The sequence below is a fragment of the Salarias fasciatus genome, chromosome 1 (assembly GCF_902148845.1).
Source record: "Salarias fasciatus chromosome 1, fSalaFa1.1, whole genome shotgun sequence".
Lineage (NCBI taxonomy): Eukaryota > Metazoa > Chordata > Actinopteri > Blenniiformes > Blenniidae > Salarias > Salarias fasciatus.
In genome coordinates this window covers 36,918,540-36,943,939 of record NC_043745.1, presented here as the reverse complement: position 1 = coordinate 36,943,939, position 25,400 = coordinate 36,918,540, and the positions used below count along the sequence as shown (strand labels likewise).

At 41.5% G+C, this 25,400-nt stretch overlaps 1 protein-coding gene across 1 annotated transcript; it reads right to left on the bottom strand.

Annotated features, from left to right (window-relative positions):
• Nucleotides 1–290: 290 nt before the first annotated feature.
• Nucleotides 291–2,940, bottom strand: fibinb (fin bud initiation factor b). Its single transcript, XM_030098807.1, has one exon. The coding sequence runs from the start codon at nt 2,709–2,711 to the stop codon at nt 2,088–2,090; it is 624 nt and encodes a 207-aa protein (XP_029954667.1). The 5' UTR covers nt 2,712–2,940; the 3' UTR covers nt 291–2,087.
• Between the last annotated feature and the right edge of the window lie 22,460 nt (nt 2,941–25,400).

Here is a 25,400-nt window from a genome sequence, read left to right as displayed (position 1 = left end):
CACACACACGCACACAGACACACACACACACATAGAAATCTCTGATGTTAAAACCCACTGCACAAACCCAAAATGACCAGAAGGCATTATTACTATTGAAAAACAATAGTCGTCTTTAAATACTATGATGTGACTATTGTTTCATAACATCTCACAGAGTTCTTAAGGAGCAAGCAGGATTAAATTTTAATCAGTCAGATGATGTACGTGACATTTTTCTCATAATATTTTCCGATTCAACAGTTTTGGGTGCATTACAAATCATAGAGCAGGACTATTTTATGACACTGTTTTTTTTTTTAAATATATATATGATCCTTTGCATCAATGTGATGAAGTACTTTGCTTTTTTAGCATTTAGTTTGGAGGACAAGCCAAAAGAGGCTGGCTTTTCTACTTACTTTATGCTTTAACATTGATTCTTCTGGCTTGTTCCCAGTATTGCGATGCTGTTATTTAAAATGACATCTACTAATGGAGACGGAACACTGAATTTGTGCAGGTTGATATGTTACTGGATAAGCTTGCAGAATATGATGCATTATATTGAGAGACATTTTAGGATGTTTTTCTTCATATATTGCTGTCAGACTTAACACCCTGAACAAACTACATCCGAGTGTTTTCATCTTGGAGACTAAAATCGATGGAAACCGCATTAAATTTATACAATTTAGAAAACAACTTCATTTAAGGACATGGTTAGGGTATTCGGTGCCTGAGTCAGATAATGATACAACCATAAGAAAATTAATGAAACAAACACCAAGACTTGAGTAAATGAACTCTGAATGCATCGTGAGCGACTGATTTACATTAAAAAAATATTCTTTTTCTCAGTGAACAGTCTCCACTTTGAAACTCAGGCTTATTTTTAGGACTGGCTCGAGTCACAATGAGCCCTTTTCCTGGACAAGCTGCGATATGTTTAGACAGTGGGAAGACATTCTTCACTGCACTGAGTAACTCCTCTTTCACTCTCACATGCTCTCATGTCAGTGTTACATTCTGTTTCACTCCTGCAGTCTGCGCTCTCCCCACTCTACCTGCAGGAATCTCTGAACTGAGAAGTTTGAGCTCCTTAAACAGTCATTTTCTTAATGCGTCATCTTCTGTCCCAAACAAATCACAGCAGAGTTTGCTCTGTATGTAAAGTGCCATGAGATGACAATGTTAGGGGTCTGCAAGCAGCGGTGCTCTCTGGAGAGGCTTTGTACAGATTTTTAAAAAAAAATCACATGCAAATAAACTTTAACTTTTCATTTTGTTACAACAGAAAATCTTATTTTGAAATTGCACATCTGACACTGAAGTGAAATCACGTCTATACAGTCATCCCCCAAAACTAAAAAATTGTTGTCATTTTTTCTTGCATATTTATTCATGTATTGGTTTAAGATTCAAAAGTGCATTTTAGAATCAGGGATTTCATGTATTTTTGGAATAAACAATATCATATTCAGCAACATATCGAATGGAATTTGTTGAGAGGCGAAAGTTAGAGGCAAGGTTGCAGGTTCCATCTCCCATCCCCCGTTCATATGTGCAAATGGGCAAAACACTGAACCCCAAATTACTCCCAAAGGACGGCTGAGCACCCTGCAAGCCAGCTGTTCTGGCTGAATGGGAGAGCATGAGTAAAGGAAGCACGTAAAAAGTGCTGTAAAAATGAATAAATTCAGATTTTTTTTTCACAAACCACACCATATATGATTAAAAAAAAAACACTAAAAGAATCATGAGTTGTGAGGTGTTTTTAGAGGATAGGGGAGCATTAATGTCTGTTCTGATGAAAGCTGAAGGTTTGATCTCCCATCTTCTCCAAAGTGAAAACGCTGAACCCCGGCTGGACTAACATGAAGGAGTCTCATCAGGAATCACAACATATATGGCAACAATCTGGGGGACATGAATGTTTGTTCTGATGAAAGCTGGAAGTTTCAGACCTCTGAGATATGCAAACAAAAACCAAAGCGGACTGATAGAATAGCAGACTCCTCCTGATCCTCCCTGATGAGTCACACCTCACCCTGAAAACCAGATTTAAGAAAAGAAGAAGTGGGAGAAGAGCCACGTGCGGCTCCCGCTCAGAACTTCATGTACTCGTTCTTCAGCCTGCTCAGCCTCGTGCCGTGGCTGCGGATGATGAGCGACAGCAGCTCGTGCCTGTCCTTCAGGCCCAGGGAGATGTCCAGGGTCTCCTTCAGGGCGTCCCTGGTGTGCATCACCATGCTGAGGAAGTCGTCGCCGAGCCGGTGCTCCTCCTTCAGCTCGCTCTCCTGGCTCTGCTTGAACTTCACCTCCAGCTCCAGCAGCGACTTCTCCGAGTTGCTGAACGCCTCGGAGATCTGCGCCGTCTCCCGGCGCAGGTACTTCCCGTAGCCGTCCTCCCCGTCCAGGTCGTAGGAGATGCTCTTCCCGATGCCCTCGAGCACGCGGGCCGAGTCCTCGATCTGCCGCTTGATGATGGTGAAGTCGTCCCGGATCACGGCGTCCTGGTCCTCGGCCAGCCCGCACTTCCTCTCGTCGGTCATCTTGAACAGCATCTGGCATTTCTCCGGGTCGTCGTTCTCCTCGTAGTCCCCATCCGGGACGAAGTAGTGATGGAAGGTGCCGTTCGACATCTCTGGATGGAGGGGCCCTTTAAAGAAAGCCCCGCACGTGGGGAAGGAGAGGACCCCCGCGCACAGGAGCACGTGAAGAAGAGACATGACGACAAATTAAAATAATAATCAGAAATGATCAGCTGGATTACTTAATCCAGTCCCAACATCCCACTTTTCGGTTGTTTAAAAGTACAGGCTTGAAGTTGAAAGCTCCTCTGGAAGTTCCCTCAATATCCTCTTTTGTCCCGGCAGATAAAAGTGGCGTTAAATTGCTTTAACAGCTCCACTTTCTGCTCTTTTTTAATCCAGTCCGCCAGCTCCCATCTCAGCAGCGTTAAAGTCTGCCTGGAGTGAAGGAGAGGAAAAAGAGTTCCCCTCTCTCCTTCCCTCCCTCTCTCCCTCTCTCTCTCTCTCTCTCTCTCTCTCCCAGACTTCCACCGGTGCCTCCTAACCAAACGCAACATCTGGATGTTTCTGCTAATAATACCTCTCCTGCTCCTCTCAAATTACAGCCGCTCCGTCACTTTAAAAAGCTGCTTCAGTCTGAGCATGGCGGACAGGAAGCACTCACAGAGCTGCCAGGAGTTCTGCCACAACTTATTACTCAACAGTCCTTTAATTAGTTTTTAGATTAAAAAAAGAGAAAATCTTAATACCTGAATATCCACTGCACTATTAAAAACAGACCCCGACTCTCTAAACCAGACCCAAAGTCCTTAAAGTAGAATCTGAATCTTTAAACCAGACTACTTAAAAACAGATTTCTTCAAACCGGTCCACTGTATGAACAGCAACATTAATCTGGACCCAAGTCTAATTTCTCTGATTAAAACTCAGTTACATAGAAATTTCCAAACTATATTGTTCAACATTTAAGGTTCCCCCTGTAAGGTGGAAATTCTTAAATTAACTCTTGTGGGACTAACTGAAAAATATGTGTTGGGGAAACAAGTTGAAGAAATTTTTTTCTTGTCAACATGATCATTTTGCTTTTTCAGTAAAAACATGCCAATAAAGCCTATTAAAGACCAAACTCATTATCTAAAATGAGCTTTGGCTTCTTTCAATATTTACCTTTCATATGCAAAGTGGCCATTCTTAGTTTATGTCAGTATTCTCACTGCTTTTCAGTTTATCTTTTAAAGACTGTTAGAGAAAGATAATCCTTTTATGAAAAAGAATGACATACAATAGATTTTATTCACAATTTACTGTATGTCCAGGACTTACAGAGAAATCAAATGTTTTGATTATGAGAATTTGACACGACTACTTTATAAGGACAAAAAAAAAACTTTTTGAATGTAAAACATTTTAATGTATTTTAGTCAAAATGAAGTCATTTCAATATAGAAAGCAGCTGTGTCACACACGAAATTATGTTAAAAAATTATGGAAATATTTAAAAACTTGCAGAATTAATCTTTTTTTTACCATTTACAGGAAGTTATATGCAATAAACAACCAAATCAGGCCCACAAGATGAAATATGCCAGCTGTAGAGAATTGATCAAATTAACTGCAATACGTGGGTTTGACCACCAGGGGCGCAATTTTGTGTGGGTTACGTGGTGAATCAATAAAGGTGATCAGGATTACCAGATGTAAAGATCATTTTGAGAATTTGAGAATTCATTTTGACCATACGTCCTCCTATATTTTTTGCACTAAAACAAAGAGAGATTTAAAGTTCTGGTTATTTGTAAATTATATTATTATTTACTGGTCTGGTCACTGTAAGTGGAGCCTTTTTGACACCTGTAAAATAACACTATATTGTACGATTCAGTACTTTTAGGCAACAGGGTTGAAGAATGTTGTGCTAAAATATGGAGAACAATTTGATCTCATTTTGAAACATTTTTGGGGGGAATTTTCCTTTTTCAAAGGACTTTTCAGGGGTGCTTGAAGTTGTCACTGTGTAAATACAGCATAAATAAAGCTTGATTTGATACAAACATTAAGAAGTCACAAAGAAAAAATGCTTGGACTGACACAAAAAAAGTTATTTTACATTATCCAAAATGTAATTGTTCTTCCACCTGATTTCCAATGACATGTATACGAAGTTATATTAAAAACACTATTTATGTATGACACACACAAACCTAATTATCTTTCAATACACTTAAAAATATTTTCAAAAATCTCACCCTGTAAACTTACACACATGTTCTTTTCATGACCAGCTCTTGCAAATATTTGGCAGTCTTACTTTGAGATCATGTCTAGGGTACTTTATAAAGCCATTGATATTTGTCCTCATGTAGCAATTTTCGGGCTTCCAGAGAATTAGACTAACTTCTCATCAGCACAGCTGGAAGTTGCGGCCTTCACTTCACTGTTGGTGAGACGACATCTTCTTCTTCACTGGAAATCTACCACAGCGCCACCCCGTCAAATATGGGTGAATGAAGTGATGTCCTTTTTGAAAGTCGAAAAAATAAGGTAGTCAAGACAATACAAGCTGAATAAATTTTATCCTAAGTGGCAGCCATTCATTGATCTCTTCAAAACAACTTGACCCCCCCAATCCCTCGATCTCCTTTCTCTTTCTTCCCTTTTTTAATATTTGGATTCAACTTTTTTTTAATTTTGTGTATATTGTATGTATGTATAAATATATTATATTTTTGTGTACATATATATTTTATTTTTTAAAATTTATTTCTATTTTTGTTACTATAAGAAAGCAAAAACAAGTGTTGTATAGGTATGCTTAATACTGTTATATATTTAAAATTGTTCTGAATAATAAACATATGAAACAGAAAAATATTTTCAAAAATCATTTTACTGTAGATTGAGTTTTTTAAGTTCCCATCACGTTCCTCCCAGGAACATTTTGTCATCACACGATGAGATGAAGTTGGCTCCACCGGTCAGTGCTGAAATGTGTTTTTGTGGTTTCTCTGATTATTTCCTCCCACATATCACTCAGTAACTCTTTGCAGAGCAATATATCAGAATATCATTCAAATTTGGTGGCTTCTTCCAACAGCTAACCAAGCAGTCATGCTGGACATACTTGGAGAAGTTGTCAGAAAACAGCTGCAGTGCAGAAACCTGTTCATTAAGCTCCCTTTGACATCGAGCCACCTGTTATTTTCAGTCCTTTACTGGCTTCGGATTTACAGAGGAGTTTCCTTCAAAGGAAGTAGAATTGCATTCATTAGTCACCTGTTGAGTGATGGGAGGTGTCACAGCTCAGACCTATCATTTACAAGGTTTTCTTTCTTTTTTTTTTTTTTCTTTCCCATCCTGGAAACTTTTCAGTTGGAGATAAATGCTGTGAATCAAATGACGTCCTTGTATAAAGACAGTAAGTCATCAACGTCGTGTGCGAGGTATTCTTTTCGGAAAGACGCCGCAGGAGAGGAAGAATCTGCTTCTGAGAAGAAACATGTTTATACTGCATCCAAAGCCACATTTCCACTCGACGGGTGTGTGTGTGTTTCCAGTGGAAAGAGGGGACAGTGCAGCCTCACCTTCTCCTAAAGGACCCTCGCTCCGGTTCTTCTCCACAGTGTGATGGATGACACAGCGTTTTGACGTACATCCAGAAAAACAGGCTTAATTAGAGAAAGCCTTTGTTTGATAGTTTGTTTGGGTCGATCGAATGAAGCCATCAAATAAGATACAAAGATGGAAAGCGGCCGCGTTGCGCAAGCCTTATGTAAGCCGCGGATCTGCAAAGAGAATCACTGTGATTTATAATGTGGACGGATGCCTCAGCGCTCGCCCCGCGTGCCTCTAACCTCCACCACCAGACACACTGACGGAGCTCAACTTGATGTTTCCTGTCGCCACTGTCCTTCTCCCCGTGTCAGCGTTTCTCCCAACTTTCTTTGGACTTTGTCTTTCCCGTCGCCAGCAGTAATGACGTGCATCCACATGTTGTGACAGCCCCTGTCTCTCAGCACTCCTCATTTCTCGCAGGCTGCCTGCAGGTTGAGGTGAACTGAGCCATCTAACCTGATGTCTCTCGGTTATTTAGGCTGGCAACAGTCTGTCTTGTTCCTTCAGAGTCACCATCCACCCTTGTGGCGTGTTTTCTATCTTTGTTTCGGCTGACAGCACCTTCATCCAACACTGTAATCACCTATGATTCATCTCTGACGGGGCTTTTGTCTTGGGTTGAAGTTCCATCACTCATCCGGTGGCTGGCCTGCGACACTGTTCTGCAGAAGGAACAACAGAGGAGGATGTTGCCACATTATGGTGGTGGGGTGTGGCAGTGATGCTGGGGGAGCAGCAGCAGAGGAAACCTAACGATCATGAGAAATTCCAGAAAATGCCATGGGAAAAAACAAACAGCCCAATTCTATCTTCAGCAGAATAACGCCATAATAACCTTTAAATTTAAACTTGAAAGTTTTTTTTTTTTATCAGTGGTGCAGAGTTTACCCTTTGAAAAAGTCACAAAACCAAAACAATTTCTACCAAAAATGACAACAATCAACACAAAGCCACTTTTAAGCCTTGTGGTGCAACACTGGCCCAGTTTACATGGGTGATTTTTCAATCCGATTGAAAACAAAGGTATTAAACGCACGTGTATACATGGACGGCTTACAAAGCGATCCACGATTAATCCTCGTTTACAAGGACCCTGGGTGAAGTGGATTATACCGCGTTCTGTGACATGCGCACAAAGTCTACGCACATAATAGAACAACAATAATAATCAACATTAAAAAATGATACAACAGTGACAATATGAATACACGATGGACAGTAAGATTCAAAGTGTGTCAAACTGTCCAGGTTTGGGGGTATGTTGTCTGGAGGGTAACAGACGCTAAATTGTTAGTAGGAATCTCTCTCTCTGTGTTTGGCCTCTGATGGCCTGGTGACCTGTTCAGGGTGCGACCTGCCTTCAACAGTATAAAAACATTTATGAACATACAGAATATTTTAAAAGTCCTTTTTTATTTTAAACATTTGTGGCTGTTTACAGTCAGGCACACACAACTGCATGCTATTTATATTCAATAAACCTCTGTTATTGCAGCAAAACAAGGTCTTAATTGAGGGCTAAACCCACTGCTCTCCGACAGACGCGCGTTCCAGTCAAAAACTCCAAGATCCTCTTTTGTCAGCAAAGATGTGTTCACTGTTTCCAGGGACCAGTCCAGATAAAGAACAGAGCTTTTACTGCGACAGACTTTTTATTCCACAAAAAGGCGATTTCTCAACACTATACGGTATTACGTGGACAACAGAAAATACGACTGTGGCGAACTCACCCCACGTCCTCGTCCATTCAAATGGCGAGTGAGCCCCGGAGAGTCGACACGCTTCGTGACACACCCACCATCACGGTGCTGCGCATCCCCTGCGCCACGTCAAAATCACCCATATGGCTCCTTCATCTGCTGAAAACTGTTGAATGAAGAAGAATGACAGTATATGTCACAACTCGAAGTGAAAAAAAAAACTTTCAAATTTCGCTAAATTTCTAAAACTTCTAAGCAGTGTTGATTGAAGTCATGACACTTCCTACTTTCCCACTAGGTAGTGTTAAATTCCCAACTCACTCATCCTCACACCTACATTGCTTTATTTTTAAAAGTAGAAAAACTCCACCTTCTCACACAGCACAGAAAAAAAGCCCGTCAACACAACTCGGCGTGCAGAGTGAGCTGCTGAGGTCTGTTTTCTCCTCTGCGTCTGGATATTGGATGAAATTTGAATTTAACAATACACAGCAAAACTTTAGCGCTCTCATTTGTGATGAAGTGCCTCCAACTTTAAGTGCGACTGACCCAGTAGGGATTTGCTCCCAGCTTGGCAAACTGCTTCCCAAACTGAGCCTGACTCAAAGTGATTCAGCAATCAGACTCAAAGTGCTGCCCGATTTTGCAGAAAAGACTTTAATTTAAACTGTTGGCACCAAGGAGGCTGATTTCTGCACTCAACTGTATCATGCGCCTGGAAAACCTCGATTTATACATTAAAGAGAGCACGGTCATTAATGGATCTGCTTATTGATGCAGTTCTAATCAGTGATATGAAAAAGAAAGACTGCACTCGAGCATGGGGAGAATGAAAGAGGAAGTTCAGAACAGAATCTTTAATGGCAAAAAAAAAAAAAAAAAAAAAATGCAAAAAGGGTGCAGAGCAGCCATGAAAAAACAGGCCCAGATCAGAACTGACAGGCAGGCACAACAGGAGTCCCTGGCTCACTAACAAAGCTCTTCTTAACAATATGGCAGCCGCTGCAGCCAGACACACTTCAAACACTGGGATCTACTGTAGACATTTATTGTTCACTTTTTGATTTTCCTTTAGGTTTTAGACTCCATAATTCACATTGAACTTGCATTTTGGTTCGTTCTGTTTCATTGCTGTGCTTCTGTCTGTGCTCTGAGATGTTTGGGTGCAGAGAAAAACTGTTTGAAGTTCAAATTTAAAGGCTATCATGGCACTATTTCACCTGTCTTTTCTGTTATAGATGAAATCGAACTGAAAGTTTCTATCTCTGGTTTTGGGATTTTTCACAGCTTGTTGTAAATGTACCACCTGTTGTAAAGTTTTTGTTTTAGTGTGAAACCAATGACCAACAATCAGTGGTCAATACAATGACAGTGCCTTTGGTTGGAAAATTGAAGTGTGTGGTCGATGAATAAAAGTGAACATGAAAAGAAACATCAATTCCAGGGGCATGAAGCATAAAACCTGCCGGTTCAAACTGTTCTACCATAGTCTATTGTGAAAAATGGGAAAAGAAACATAAAAAATTATTTTTTTTTTTCATTCTACATCAGAAATTGAATATGCAATTTTTCACCTTGATCAGCTTTTGCATGCTGATTTGTCCTTCTGGTGATGACAAATTAGTGAAAAAATCAAAACTGCAAACTGCCTTGTTTTTTAAAAAGTCAGAAAGCATAATTTACGATGCTGTGTTGAAATTGTGTTAAAATCTGTCAAAACCGTACAGGCAAATTTGGAACTGTTACTTCTTCAGCCTTCAGCCTATTGCTCTATTTGGCAAAAAGATCTAGAAGTGAACATAGAACAGGATTCTTGGTTTAAAATAATTTCCACTATGGGATGGTTTACTAGAGAAGCACGAGGAAAGCTCACACATTATAAAATACTTCATCGATTTTATTATACACCTTCACGTCTTTATAAAATGGGCATTCTTCAGAATAATCTTTGTTGGAAATGCAGTAGTCATGAAGGTACATTTCTTCATGCCATGTGGGCTTGTCCTGTAATTAAACCATTTTGGAAAAAAATAATCAAAACAATGGAACAATGGCCGGGAACATCTGTGCCAGAATCTGCACAGCTTTGTCTTTTAGGAGATAGATCATGTTTACACAATGTTTCAAAGGGTGCAGTGGCTTTGGCTTTAACGGGTTTCACCTTGGCTGCTCGAGTTATTCTTCGTGGCTGGAGGAGTCAAGATGGACCTGAGTACCAAGAATGGGTAAAGTCCATGACTGATGTGACTTCATATGAGCTATTGGTGGCAAAACTACAAAACCGGAGAGAGCAATATCTGGAGGTCTGGGATTTGTTTCGGTGTTATTTAAGGGGTCAAATGCATTAAGTCTTGCCTTGTATTCTAATTTTTTTTTTTTTTTTTTTTTTTTTGTGACTGTCAGTGACTGCTACAATCTATAGTCGGTGGTTTGTTTGACCTGTGCTTTTCTTTTTCACTTTTTTTTTGTTTTTTTTTGTTTGTTTTTTTTTTTTGGGACAGGCACTTTCATGTAGTTTAGTTTAGTTTTGTGAAAAATCAAATAAAAATTTGAATAACAAAAAAAAAAAGTCAGAAAGCATAATTTACGATGCTGTGTTGAAATTGTGTTAAAATCTGTCAAAACCGTACAGGCAAATTTGGAACTGTTACTTCTTCAGCCTTCTTATTGCTCTGTCTGTAGCTTCAAACATGTTCAATCATCAATCAATCAATTTATTTTTGTATAGCCCAGTATCACAACAACAGTTGCCTCAGAGGGCTTCAAGATGTTACATTTGTCAGTAAAAGTAAAAACAGTGAATAAGCATAATGGTAATATGTCAATATTTACAGTAACGAGACAGAACGAAGCAACCACCGCCTTCGACCCTCACATCCGGCAAGAAAAAACTCCAAAAACCCAGTGGGAAAAGAAGAAATCTTGGGGAGAACCACAGTATGGAGGGATCCCTCTCCCAGGGACGGACAGCTTTGGCAACAGCTAGCATGAGACAATAAGAAGTAAAGCCTAGGACAATGTTGAGGACAGTTCGTTGGACGGTCCAGCACAAGAACCACGGATCCCAGCAGTAGAACCGAAGCCAGTCCACGGGCAGGACCGACAGGGGTGTCCTCCCGGTCCGGACGGAGCTTGTTCATAGGCCTTCGTAATAGTGGAGTCAGCAACTGAAACTGGAGAAGACTCCCCCTCGAAGGGGGGGACAGCAGGTGAAAAGCAATGAACGGACTAAAGGGAATAACATTCAGACATTAGAGGAGGACAGGGCTCAGTGCACCGTACTTCCCACAGCATTCTAGCTCCTGGGGCAGCTTTGTGGATACTTAACTGTTTAAACTAGTATTTAGTTAGTATAGTTTAGTTTAGTTTAATTTAGTTTGGTTTAGTTTAATTTTGTTTAGTGTAATTTGGTTTGGTTTAGTTTAATTTAATTTAGTTTAGTTTAGTTTAGTTTAGTTTAGTTTGGTTTGGCTTAGTTTGGTTTAGTTTGGTTTACTGTAGTTTGGTTTACTGTAGTTTGGTTTGGTTTACTTTAGTTTGGTTTGTTTTAGTTTAGTTTAGTTTAGTTTAGTTTAGTTTGGTTTACTTTAGTTTGGTTTGGTTTGTTTTAGTTTAGTTTAGTTTAGTTTAGAATCCCTAGCTGACCTGATCATAGGCTGTATCGAAGAGAAACGTCTTGAGCCTAACCTTAAATGTGGAGACTGTGTCTGCCTCTTTGACACCACTTGGAAGCTGGTTCCATAAAAATGGTGCCTGATAGCTAAAGGCTCTTCCACCTAGTGTCCATTTAGAGACTCTAGGAGTCACCAGTAACCCTGCATTTTGAGAGCGAAGTGCTCTGATTGGTTGATAAGGCGTTAAAGCATCTTGGAGATAGGTTGGAGCCATCCCATTTAGGATTTTGTAAGTGAGGAGAAGGATTTTAAATCTAACTCTAAACTCGACTGGAAGCCAGTGAAGAGATTTTAGAACGGGAGTAATGTGTTCACGTCTTCTAGTTCCAGTTAATAATCTGGCGGCTGCATTTTGAACCAACTGAAAGTTTTTTAATACACTTTTTGGGCAGGCTGCGAGAAGGGAGTTGCAGTAGTCCAATCTCGCAGAAACAAATGCATGGATGAGTTTTTCTGCATCGCTTCTAGGTAGAATGTTTCTTATTTTAGCTATGTTGCGCAAGTGGAAATATGCTGTTTTACAAGCCAGGTTGATGTGTGCTTTAAATGAGATATCCTGATCAAATAAGACCCCGAGGTTCCTCACAGTAGAGGAGGAGGATACACTGACGTTATCTAAGGTAATAATCTGTTTGGATAGACACTCTCTCAGTTTATGGGGGCCTAGTATAATGACCTCTGTTTTGCCAGGATTCAGACGGAGATAGTTCGTAGTCATCCAGGTTTTAATTTCTCTGATACAGTCACTGAGTCTGTCTATTTGATTAGTTTGATCAGGTTTCATAGATAAATACAGTTGTGTGTCATCTGCATAGCAATGAAAATTGATATCGTGACTTCTAATTATGTTCCCTAAAGGAAGCATATATAACAGAAATAAAATTGGTCCGAGCACGGACCCTTGAGGAACCCCATAACTGACCTGGGAGCACGGTGAGGACTGTTGGTTAACGTGAACAAATTGGTACCTATTAGATAAATAGGATTTGAACCAGCAGAGGGCTTTTCCTCTGATGCCAACCTCACATTCTAACCTCTGCAGGAGAATATTGTGGTCGATTGTATCAAAAGCTGCACTGAGGTCTAGGAGAACCAGGATTGAGACTAGACCTGCGTCAGCCGCCAATAGCAAGTCATTAGTGACTTTAACTAACGCAGTCTCAGTGCTGTGATAAGCTCTATATCCTGACTGAAATTTCTCAAATAAACTATTGTCCTGTAGGTGGCGGTAAAGCTGTTTAACCACAACTTTTTCCAGGACTTTTGAAATAAAAGGCAGATTTGATATCGGTCTGTAGTTAGCTAGAATATCAGGATCGAGATTAGGTTTTTTCAGCAGTGGTTTGATTACTGCGAATTTAAATGACTGTGGCACATAGCCATTTTCTAGAGAGGTATTTATTATAGTTATGATCGTATTTAAGATAACTGGAAGGATATCTTTGAAAAGCTTAGTTGGAATTGGATCTAGGAGACAGGTTGAGGTTTTAGAAGACATTACAATTGAAGTAATCTCAGCCCCATTTACTAATGAGAAACTATCTAGTATTTCAGGTATTTCAGGTGGAGGCAGTGGCTGGATTCCCTGAGCTTGAGCTGAGGAAAGCGCTTCACTGATTTTACCTCTAATGGTTATGATTTTATCATTAAAGAATTTAAGAAAGTCATGGCAGTTTAAAGATTCTGGGATTACTGGTTCCACTACAGTATGACTGGTTGTCAGTCTGGCTACAGTGTTGAATAGAAACCGAGGGTTATTTTTGTTTATTTCTATTAAACGAGAGTAATATAATGTCTTGGCTTTAAAAAGAATTTGTTTGTAGCTTAGCAAGCTACATTTCCAGGCCTTCAGGGATTGTTCTGATTTAGATTTACGCCACAGTCTTTCTAATTGCCGAGTTTTTTGTTTGAGAACACGGGTTTCAGAATTAAACCATGGAGCAACGCGCCTGGGTCGATTGGTTTTCAGCTGCAACGGGGCCACTACGTCAAGGGCAGATTTTAGTGAGTGCATAGCACTGTCAACAAACTGATCACTATTATCACCACTGGTCAATAAGCTCATTTCTGTGAATTCACAAGATAATGCAGCAAATGCAGGCTGGATCAATTCTTTGTACCGAGCCACAGATTTTTCAGATAATGTCCGTATCAGCTGAATTTTATCTTTTTGAGCACAGTAGTCTTCAATCAAAACCTGAAAAGTAATTAAAAAATGGTCTGAGAGTATGGGGTTCTGAGGGAGAACATTTAGGTCACTGACTTCTATCCCATATGTTAAGACCAGATCCAGGGTGTGCTTGTGACTATGAGTGGATTCATCAACATTTTGAGTGAAACCGATACTATCTAATACTGCAATAAACGCATTACTCAAACTATCACCAGAATCATCCACATGGATGTTAAAGTCACCTATTATAAGGATCTTGTTATGAGTCAATACTATATTGCTTAAAAACTCTGAGAACTCAGTTAAAAAGTCAGAGTAAGGACCAGGAGGTCGATACACAATAATTAATAGCACAGCTTTTTGATTCTTCCAATTTGGACAAGTAAGCGTTAGTATTAAGCTTTCAAAAGAGTTGAATTTAACATTAGTTTTGGGTTTAAGAAGAAGACTGGAGTGGGAAATCACTGCCACACCTCCACCTCGACCTGTTGATCTAGCTGTTTGGAAATTAACATAGGTTGGAGGGGTACATTCATTGAGCCTCACATAATCATCTTGCTGGAGCCAAGTTTCTGTTAGAGCAAGGAGATCAATGTTATTGTCACCGATAAGGTCATTAACTAACAGAGATTTAGTGGAGATTGCTCTAATGTTTAGTAGACCACATTTTATGTATTTCCTACTGGAAAAGTTATTTTGTCTTGTACAGATGTTAAGCTTTTTACCCATTGACTTTTTTTTAATGCTTTGAGCACTTTGGACAGACTCAGTCTCTGTTAGCCTAGGTAAACCTCCATGCTTGACTTGTAAAAATCCGGGAGCAGGATTAGTGACGAGATCAACAAGATCAACAGAGGAGTGTTCTACACGACTGCTCTGCGCCCGGGGCTCATAGCTGGATTGTCAATTTAGAGTTCGAAGCCGATCAGCCATATTGTGAGCTAAAAGGGCTGCACCATCCAAAGTAGGGTGGATGCCGTCCCTGCGGATGAGCCCAGGCTTTCCCCAGAAGGTGCGCCAGTTGTTTAGAAAAATAACTCCGTTTTCCTCACTCCATCTAGACAACCAGCGATTGAATGATGAAAGTCGGCTATACATTTCATCATTGACCAAATTGGGCAGGGGACCAGAGAATATTACGGCATCAGACATCGACTTAGCCAATTCACACACCGAGGCTACTTGTAATTTGAGCACCTCTGATTGTCTCCGCCGGGCATCATTACCGCCTGCGTGAATCACGACTCGACGGAATCTCCTACCTTCCTGTTTTAAAAGCCTAAGGTTCCCCTCGATGTCCCCCACTCTGGCCCCCGGGTAACACCTAACCTTCACCGCTGGCAGCTTCACGTCTCTAACTATAGAGCTGCCAATCACCAGCGTGTCCAGTTCAGCCGGCGTGTCGTCGCTGAGGGGAGAGAACCTATTGCAGACGTGAAGCGGTTCTTGGAGTGCTACGTGGCGGTGCTTAGCACTAGCCTTCCTCCGGACTGTCACAAACCGGTCCTGGTCTTGTCCCGGCTGCTCGGGACACGCTGCGGGGCTAGGCTTGCTAACACTCCTCTCACTGCGGGAACGGGCTGCGAGCCCTGCCGCTACCTCGCTATAGCTAGCGCTGCCCTGCCCTTCACATCTGCGCAGCCGCTCCTCTAACTCGGTTACCCTGGCCTCCAGCGCTGTCAATACACTGCACTTTACGCAAATACCCCTATCGTCAAGGGAGGCAGGGTTCTGACTCAACATACGGCACACTGAGCAGGAAAGAAAAGAAGACAGAGGGGAGGACGCCATAGCGGTCCCGGCGGACCAAGCTAGTTAGCACGCTAAGCTAGTTAGCACGCCGGTGGCGCTAACGGCGGAGAAGAAATGTAATTCACGAGAGATCGCTTGGTCAATCGGGGGCGAAGTAACCCCGGGGGCGTAAATAACCCCGATTTTTGATTGCTTCGTGAATTAACAGTAATAGCAAGAGAGAGACAGCAAGCACTTCAGTCGCTCGCAGGCTTCAGCAAGCTTCACCAACACGGAAAACACTCACCGGAGTGACGTCAGACGCTCAGGTTGCACTCTATTGGAAAAAAATAAAAAATTAAATTCAAATTCAAGTTTTCTCCATGGTGACATAAAACAAAACAATGACTGGGGAACAATCAGACATTATGAAGCTCGTGCAAAACTTAGAGGTTAAATAAAGTGTTTTTATTCACTTTAAAGTCACTTCACGTCTTTACCAACCTCAGACTGCTTTACCTGATTCACACTCAATAAAACCAACTTTCTCTAACTATAAAGCGTTTGTGGCATCAGTTAAAACAACAACAGCTGCACAACAAATGTGCCTAAATGCAGTCTTCAAAGAAACTGTAGCACCGGACATGCCGCTCATCCCACTCTTGCTCCGTGTAAAAGACTAACGAGCTTGTTTGTGTCGTTTCTGGACTCTGACAGCAGCAGTAAAGCCTCCCTGTCGGAGGTGGCCATCAGACCTGCTCTTTTATCATCATGTGAACGCTGTAAATTGAGAAATGGGACCCATCGAAATTTCCCTGCATAAAAGCCTTCAAGAATAATAATAAATACAGCTGGTGCTTCCTCTGAGATTGAGGGGTTTTTTTTTCCAAGTCAAGGTATGTTTGAGGCACATTTTCCAGGATTTGTTCTGACTTGAAGCTGTATAACGTCGTTTCTTATCTGCTTAATGTTTGAGCTTTCCCCCTTGTGTTTCGACAGTGCTGTCTTATATTTTTGGTTTAAGATCTCAATGATCCAACAACTCAGATCAACTCCACTCTCCTCGAACAAAACCCTGCATCAGGTTTTCTTTGCTGCCTCCCTGATCACCTGAGAGGACCAAGAACTGTGAAGAAACGACTGAAAATATTCCTTTTTTTACGAAAACATACCATTCCTGAAAGTATGGTGTGTACAAAGTGAATTCAGTCAAATCAATTTTATTTGCATAGAGCCAAATACAACACCTTTGTGGTGTTTGGCACTATATTTCCTGTAGAACCAGACTCAGAGGTGGAGACTTTCCAGTTTGCTTTTCCAGTTCGAAATGGAGGATAGAATGAGAGAAAATGGACTGATCTACAGACTGAGTTTAAGGGATTCAAACCCTGGTTCTGTCAGGGGGTGAGACAAGCAAAAAAGCAACAAACAGACTGTGTCGTATGCAGGAATTGTAGTATTATTATTGATATGGAGGTATGGCTTTGAGTTTAAAGGGATAACTCATCATTGCTCGGCTTCGTTCTGGTCGGTGCAGGGGGAAAGTTCCTGCAGCTCTCTTCCACATTTAGACATAACGTAAAATCTATGAAACACTTTTTGGCTGCACTTCTTTCAGCATTACTTACTTGAGGCCCCTTATGTCACAGTTTGCTTCAAATTACATCCAGACACCATACTTTGACACACACACACACACACACACACACACAAAAACCCTGTGGCAGTCTGCTGCGTATCCATAAAGCGGAGAAACGATGAGCCAGCGCGGCCTGCGACTGCGGGACGGCGGCACTGACATCATACATCATGCGGACTTTTAAGAGTCTGTTTGTGCAGCGGCTCAGACTCTGTAAAACGTTACACAAAGAGAAATTCCAATATTCTCTCTTATCCTTTTTCATTATCAGTTGTTTCTGCTAGTCAGCACATCTATTGTATTTCCTGACAGATTGTGGGCCAAGGAGGATTTAGATAGTAAAGCTGGGAGACGGCTAAAGCTGAAGATGCATGGGCTTGTCGAAGGAACCTCAGACTATATATCTGGAGAGCTAAAAGTTCCTCATATCTTGTGAAGTCCACGGCACCATCATTTTTTTTCCCCGAGCAGAAAAAAGTCTCCCAGCACTATGAGACTAATGCACAGGGCCAGCGTGATGTTCATTCTCTTCATTCCAGCTGAAAGAGATTTCGGAGAATCAACTCATCTTGTGGTCTGTGTCCAGCTGAGAGTGAGACGTGCAAACGTGTCACAGTCTTTGAAAACTCCACCTGAGCACATAGCACAGGAGCACAACGCAGAGCTTGAACAGCGCTGTGACCGAGGTGACATGTACACAGCGTTTCAAGTGAAAATGAATCCGTTCTGCGTTTTCATTGCAGGAAGGTATTTTGTTTTCACGGCAACACTTTGAGATTGATGCCTGTTTCCATGGAAATGGCAGAAATGCTGAAAATGATGTAATTAGCAGAAAAAGTTTTGGAAAAGTTGCAAAAGTTTTTTTCCCCATTTACTCAGAGCATTTTCAAAAAGTTCCATCTTGGGAGACGATTTCAAAAAGTTGCATTTTGAGCGGATGCAAGAAAATGCTGTGTTGTACTTGGAGCCTGAGGTCAGGCTGATGGAGCAGGTGGGGGTTTTTGGTGCTCTCCGCTGGCAGCAGTCACCCTTAGTGCATGTGTGTGCTGGGAGAATATTATTGATCGCGTAAGGCTGTGGGGTCAGTGGTCGCATAATTTGGGCCTTGTGGGTAGAATCTGGCCAACACAATGGTCCAATTTGATCTTATTATGTAAAACTAAATATTTGTCCAGAAAACAAGCTGCTGTTCACAACATGTCCAATGTAAAGAATTCAGGTCATGACGCACGAACGAGACCCATCAATAAACAGGTAAAGCAATATTACTCGGATATTAGTGACAGAAAACAGAATGGTTCAGTCAGCCTGCACCCTGACCATGTATCTGAATTATGCTTGCACCAGTCAGACACATCCAGAGGCGATGAAAATCAGCCTCTCTTGTAGCATCACGAACAGATCCAAACATCAATCAGGTGCTGAAGACATTCAAAGTTTTTGGGCGATGTAACCTTTGGTGATCCGCTGACTTTTTCTATAATGACGAGGCTGACATTTAAATGAATTAGCCTCTCCCTTTTATCCTGCTCCGTTAGGTCAAACATCTTCCATGGCGGCATTATTGCACCGGCACCTGGAAAATTGATTTGTCAGAACATCTCATCAAATATCGACATGCATAACAACTCGCTCACAATTAACTCCATATGCAAGATCTATTATTACTCCATTGTGGGGTTTCTTTCACTTTCACACACATTTTCTTGACATATCTTGCAGCTCTAATGCCTTTTTAATTCTTACACTCCTAACATTGTTTTTCCTCTAACTACATGGTGTTTACTCTTGCCTAATTCATGCCATTTCCTTTTATTTGTTCGTTCTTCACTCGTCCCCCCCCCCCCACATCAATTCCAGCTGCAGCGCCCGGGCTCACAGTATGTCCCCTGCTCTAATGAAGTTATTTCTTTTCAGTCTGAGATAATGGCCCGAGCACAAATCCATTCTTCTGTTCACTCAATGTCTGTGTCATTACAAAAGTCATTTCAGAATGGCTGGTAATTCCAGGAAAATTGTACAATATCTGTAATGTGCTCTTTTTTGCCGCTGTGCTTTCTCCGGTCTGTGTGCCTCGTGAACTTTTATCCTGAAGTGAGGAAAGAGTGGATCCTCTTTTAATGTCCTCTTGAGTGACGTTCCTAAGCTTTTCTCCATGGGGGAATGTTTACTGCCAGATAAACTTTAACCGTCTAGTGAATTAAACATTGTCTGTGGCAGCTATGCAGGACTTAAACATATTCCTCTTTAGGTCATTTTGTTTGGTTTTCAAGAAAACATGGTTAAGATTTTTAATCATTTCTGAGATGTTTGGTGACTGAAGAAACTTCTGCACGATACGATGTCAGAGTAATTAGCTTTTCTTTGAGGACTATACAAGGAATGTTTTCCTAACAGTTATTGAATCCTCCTGTTGGTGTAGACCACAACTCAAACACGATACATTGAAGTTTGGTGAAGTGGTTGGTACGCTCGCCTCATTTCAAGAAGGTTCTGGGTTTGATGTGCGGCTGGGTGTTTCTAGTGAGGGACTGCCATGTTCTTTCTGTGTCCATGGGGTTTTCACTGGCTTCCTCTCAGGTTGATTGGTGATCCTCAATTCCCTGAAAGTATGAGTGTGTGTAAATGTCTCTATGTGTGTGTCCTGTGATGGACTGTCCAGGATGTAATCAGCATCCTGTGACCCTGGAAGATGAATGGATCGCTGGCTTGTTCGGCTTTTTAACCAACATGTTCTACCCCTTACAACAGCATCATGTTTCCATGACAACTAATATTGATGACATCAGGAGCATCATTTTTCTATGTCAAGTCAGCATGATGACATGGGGAGCATTATGTTTCCATGACAACGCAGCATGATGACATGAGGATTGTTTAGTCTCCATGACAACAGAGCCCGACAGCATGAGGAGCATCCTGTTTCCATGACAACTGATATTAATGACATGGGGAGCATCATGTTTCCATGACAACAGAGAAGGGCCGACTTGAGGAGCACCTTGGTTTTGTGGATTCGACTGACATTCCCCCATGCACCTCGTCAACCTGTGTTTTGTTCTGCTCCATTGTTGCTTGTTTTATTCATTTGACATATTCCACTGAAAGCTTTTTGAAAAGCTCTTCCTCTTCCGGTTTCATAAACACAACATATTCAGCACTGTTTGTTTTTGAAGATATGGGCCAAAATATCCTGGGGGCATTGCACCTGGGTTTACATGAATCAGTTTTGATTACGTCTGATATGTTCACTGAACAAGGCACAAAGAAGCATCAGCATTAGCAGATTTTTATTTATTTATTTTTTTTTTGGATCAGATTTGAGCGCACGAGAGCAAAGGAGGCAGCTGGTGCACACTGGAGCCATTGCTCTGACACCATACCTGCTCTAAGCCACAGTGCAACCACAGGTATTTGGAGACATTGTAATTATTCTCATTTTAGACCATTCACACATCGTAAAATAGAAACAGTGGCTTGATGCCGCTCACTGTTTTTTTTTTATTGAAATCAGATGTTTGGGTGTTTTCTTAAGTTATACCATCCATTTTAAGGTCTGCATGCTCTCCTCTGTCTAAACATTTGAACTGGGTCAACTGGACTTGGTCATGAGATTTGGAAGATGTTTTGCACCTTTTGTAAATGGTTTCATGACATTTTGGTGTTCCCTTAACCAGACTGGCCAGTCCGACTAAATGGTGGGATATTTAAACTCTCTGGGTGTGTCACCCAAGGTCTCTAACGATGGGTCCAGACAGAAACTGACACGCCCCAGAGACAGCTCATCACATTCAGAGAAAGGAAACCTGCCGTATGCCTGACAGTGCAATAATCTTTAACATCATGGCTCAACACAGAAAGGCTAACTGCTCAGCTATGGACTCTATAGACCTCCAGGAACAATCACACTCCTTTGAAGACCACAATGTACACATTTTGGACAAATGTTTTGTATGACACACTCAAAACGTTTAAAGGCTCCTAGTCAGGTGAACAGGAGGAGCTGATGAAGTCCCAGGAGAAAATGGACTGGGAGTCATGACTCTCTGGAGGAAAACATTAGCGTCCATCTACTTGCAGAAGAACCATTTACTACAGTCATGGTGCGCAAGCACGGTAGCAGCATTTCACAGATGTTGGATTTCCCCCAGACAGAGCATTTTAAGTGTTCACACTGGCGATGAACATTAAGAACTTTGGTCAAATAAAGCCCAAACCTCATCCAGTGAGGTTGAGGCTCAGCTTGGAGCATCCTCACTCTGCCTCTCCTTTGCTACTTGACCAGGAAACAAGCAAGTCCTGTTATTACAACGATAAATTAGACAAAAAAATCAAATATGTAGCAGACGTCAGCATACAAATATTAGATTTTATCCCACCTCATGATGATTTGTTTTCCCACTCACCGACACCTCAGACCCATCAGCGCCTGGACACTCATGTCTGCTTCAAATCACTGTCTTCTCCTCTGCTGCCTCTGGTAGACTCCAGCTGCTCTGTTTCAAGCTGGCTCACATCCTTTGACTCATGATGTCTGAAAAAAAGAGACAGGTCTGACTAAGACACAGCGAAGCACGGACTCATCCTGGCACTATGTCCGCACACATGTGTGGCCTGATTGATCTCTGAGAAATGGGGAATACTTCACTGCGCCGGACCTCATGTGAACTTCTCTTTGATGCCAGGAAACAGCTGGATGTAGGACAGGGGGCGTTTCGTCATTATTTCAGTGAAAAACAACTGTAGATGAAAAACATTCAGATTTCAGAGTGTTTGAGAGAAAATTGGTGTTTCTGTTTATTGTAATTTTTAATTTTATTTTCCCAAGGCCATTTAACATTCACTGGCTGACCCTCAAAGGCCAAAACTGGCTCACAATGTATAAAAACCACAACAAAACTCAGTGGACTTGATTTTTTATTTCTTTTGAGGAGCCATTTCAGCATAAATGATTCACTTTTTTTTCCCCATTTCTGTACTTCAAATGTGAACGCTGGATTATGTTACATTAAAATGTAGAATAATTTGGCTATAGCTCCTTTGGCTTTGTTTAAAAACAACACAATCCGCAACATAATATCCCACATAGAAAACTGAAACAACATCAACTCCACAGTCAAATATTGATTTGATGCTGTTCTCATTATGCTTGCTATCTGTCCAGACTGATCTGCATCCGGACACGAGGGGCCGCGATACAATCACCCATTATCTGAGACTCATACAGTGGTGTCATTCGGTGCTCAATCAGCAGAAGCAATGCAATTAGTTTCCAGAAGAGGGGGAAAAAAAAAGGAATCCAAGCTGTTATCAGATTGTCCATGTGCTTATTGGAGCTCCGGCATATAGGCTGGGGTGTCCAACTAATTTCAGCTTAACGACTCAATTTGAGCTTAATTGTTTCGGGCCACTAAGGCCTTGTTTACACAACAGTTTCAAGTGAAAATGGAAAACTTTTTTTTGTGTGTTGGCATGTCTGTTTACACAACAATAGTACTTGGAGCTAGTGAAAAAGCAACTTTTTTGAAAACAGCTCCCAGGGTGGAACTATTTGAAAATGCTCCAAAATCCATGAAGCCTGAGAGAAATGTGGACATTTTGTCAACACCTCCAACTCCATTTCTGTGGAAATGGGGGGGGGGGGGGGGGGGGGGGGGGGGGGGGGGATGCAAAGCTGCTACTGTGCACGTGCACCATGGCTGTGGTAAATAGTTGTTCTGCACATGCCTGAGGAGATGGACAATAAGGATGTTTTCCACCAGAGCGCCATGACTCCCAGGTTATATTCTCCTGGACCTGGTAGTTTTGAGTCACCATTATTAACAATACAACTGTCCATAAGAATGTCAGTCATTGATTAAGTGCATTTTTGTTCTCTTCGTGCATGTGCTCGAATTTTCATAGAAAAACAACCAATCAATCAATGGTTAATTGTCATATTGGCAGGGAAAGGAGAAAACATTTCTTCAGGAAAATAATATATACACGAAACTGAACACACAATCACCCTTTCACCCACACCTATATGGCAACATTAGTCAGAGAATGTAATTTCATATCAATGTAAAGTGAAGAGTAGTTAGAGTGACCAATAGACTAAAGAGCAGAGTGAAAAAGAACAGTGGTCGGGCATTGTTTCCAGCCTTCCATCATTTTCAAAAATGTTGTAAACTCGAAACTTTTCTGAAGTAAAAACACAAAAACAGTCGTTTTTCACTGAAAACGGGGCCTAAAAGCTGATTCTCATTCTGCTGAAAAGCTCACAGACTCCACTGGAGAAGCAGATGGTAAAGAAAACAGTGTAACCACCTAAATTACTGCTGGCAGTTTAACATGTGAAACAGTGAGCTTAGCCAACAGAGGTGAGATGAAGAAATAAATATCCTGACCGAGCATTTTGGATTTCCACTATTGTTCAAATATTAAAGCGCGACATCAGTGACAGACATTAAACTCTTCGACTACAAAACGTCTGGATCTGCCTCGGACTGAAAACGTTTCATTGTGGTTGATCAGCTTCTTCTAAATGAAGCTGCGTCTCCAAATGCTGAAGCAGGAAATACTTTGACATGATAATCAGTGATTGACAGCTTGTGACTTCACCGGCTATGAAATCTTTTAGTGATCGCTTAATTTGCCTCATTTCTAACATCGCACACACTCGCTTCAGGAAGGAGAACAATTTAATGGCAATTACACGACTTTAGCACATCATTTACACCTTATCTCCAGTTACAATGCGTACAGTTATTACCAAACGGCTTCTTTCATTTGCATTTTCATTACATTTGGATTTACACTCCAGCAGGGCAGCAGCTTTATCTGAGGGTGACACTGGCTTATTTTTTTCTCTTTATATGTCTTGTGATGTATGTAACGGAGGAAAAAAATCTGCACTCTGAAATGAATTGGGGAGCGTGCCGAATGGAAACCGGATGCTTGTTGATGGCTCCAGCAGTGGGGCCAACAAACTGTGCCATAATTTAATAAGACAACTGGATTTCATGAAGACAAATCTACTCCATTAAAGGCGGCGTGGAGCACATACCAGACGTTTGGTCGGAAAAACTCCAGAAAGCTCCTGATTACAAGATTTCGGAGCAGTCGTCCTGATCGCCGACTCCCTCAGAGTGATCAGAGGAATTAATGCCCCCTCCTCTCCGCTCAGCAGCCACTTCTGCTATTTAACCACGCAATTAATGGCATAAAAGACGTCGCAACCGAAAGGACTTTCGTATGAAGGGCGATTGAAGCCTGCAGCCTGGTGATGAATCCCTGTCAGATAAATGGATGTCTTTAGTCTTAATAGAGCTCATTTTGCAGCTTAATATCCTCAATTTATCTCCTTATTCTTGTGATTATAGAAGAACGCCAGCGAAGCTTTGGACTCTAATAACAAACACACTAAATAAATAGACAATTTGTTTCTGAGACGTAATGAAAATGTATGCCTTCGCTCTGAATCCTGATAAACTCCAGTCCGTATCATTAATGATACAGACGTCGTAGCGTCGGACGTCAGGAGGAGACTCGAGATGTGACCTTTCCCCCCGCCTCAGACCCACAGGCCGTGACGCCGGGCTGCACCATCATCATAAAATCATAATACCTTGCATATGCAGTCTCGGTACACGTCTCTTTCAGGAGATAATGACTTCAGGGACTTCGCGGTACACAGACTTGGGAAGCATAAATAATGCAGCTCTTTGCTCGTAGCACAGGAAATTTGGAAAAATAAACAGAGACGGCAGCCAGTTTACTCCACACAACTCAATTTTATGATGCAGGGCTGATGAAAACAGTTACTGCCGCGTCTGAGGAGCCAAATCTGCTGATTGCAGTTGCTTTGCTCACTGGCGGGATTGGCATGGGCCTGAGTTTGTGAAGGGTTACTGAGAGTTATCTTCAGTTCCGCTCCCAAGTTCCTATCCTTGAAGTAACTTCAGCTTGATGCTTTTGTGCTTCTTTGGAAGAGTTGTGTGACTAGTCTGCCTGTCACAGAGATTTAAAAGTTTTTATGGGCTCAAATTCCTGCAGATACCGAGACGCTGATATTCCGATGATCTGATAGAGAAAAGTAAAAACAAAATCGACTGGCGATTTCACACTGATCTTTGAGTTAAAGGACACAGGAATCACGATGTACCCTTCAAGTGGATAAGATACACTCAAGGGGAAGTGAAATTAGTAATGTACAAGTTGACATAAACAGTAGTGAGGAAAATCTGCTTTGTCAAGGCAGAAGCTCCTGGTGAGAGTGAAAACCGCACTGCGTAGTCTCCATTCGCTTCTCAGTCGCTCCCAACTCTGTTGTTTAAACAGACCCCCAAAATCAGTGAAAGTTTTCCATTTTCACTT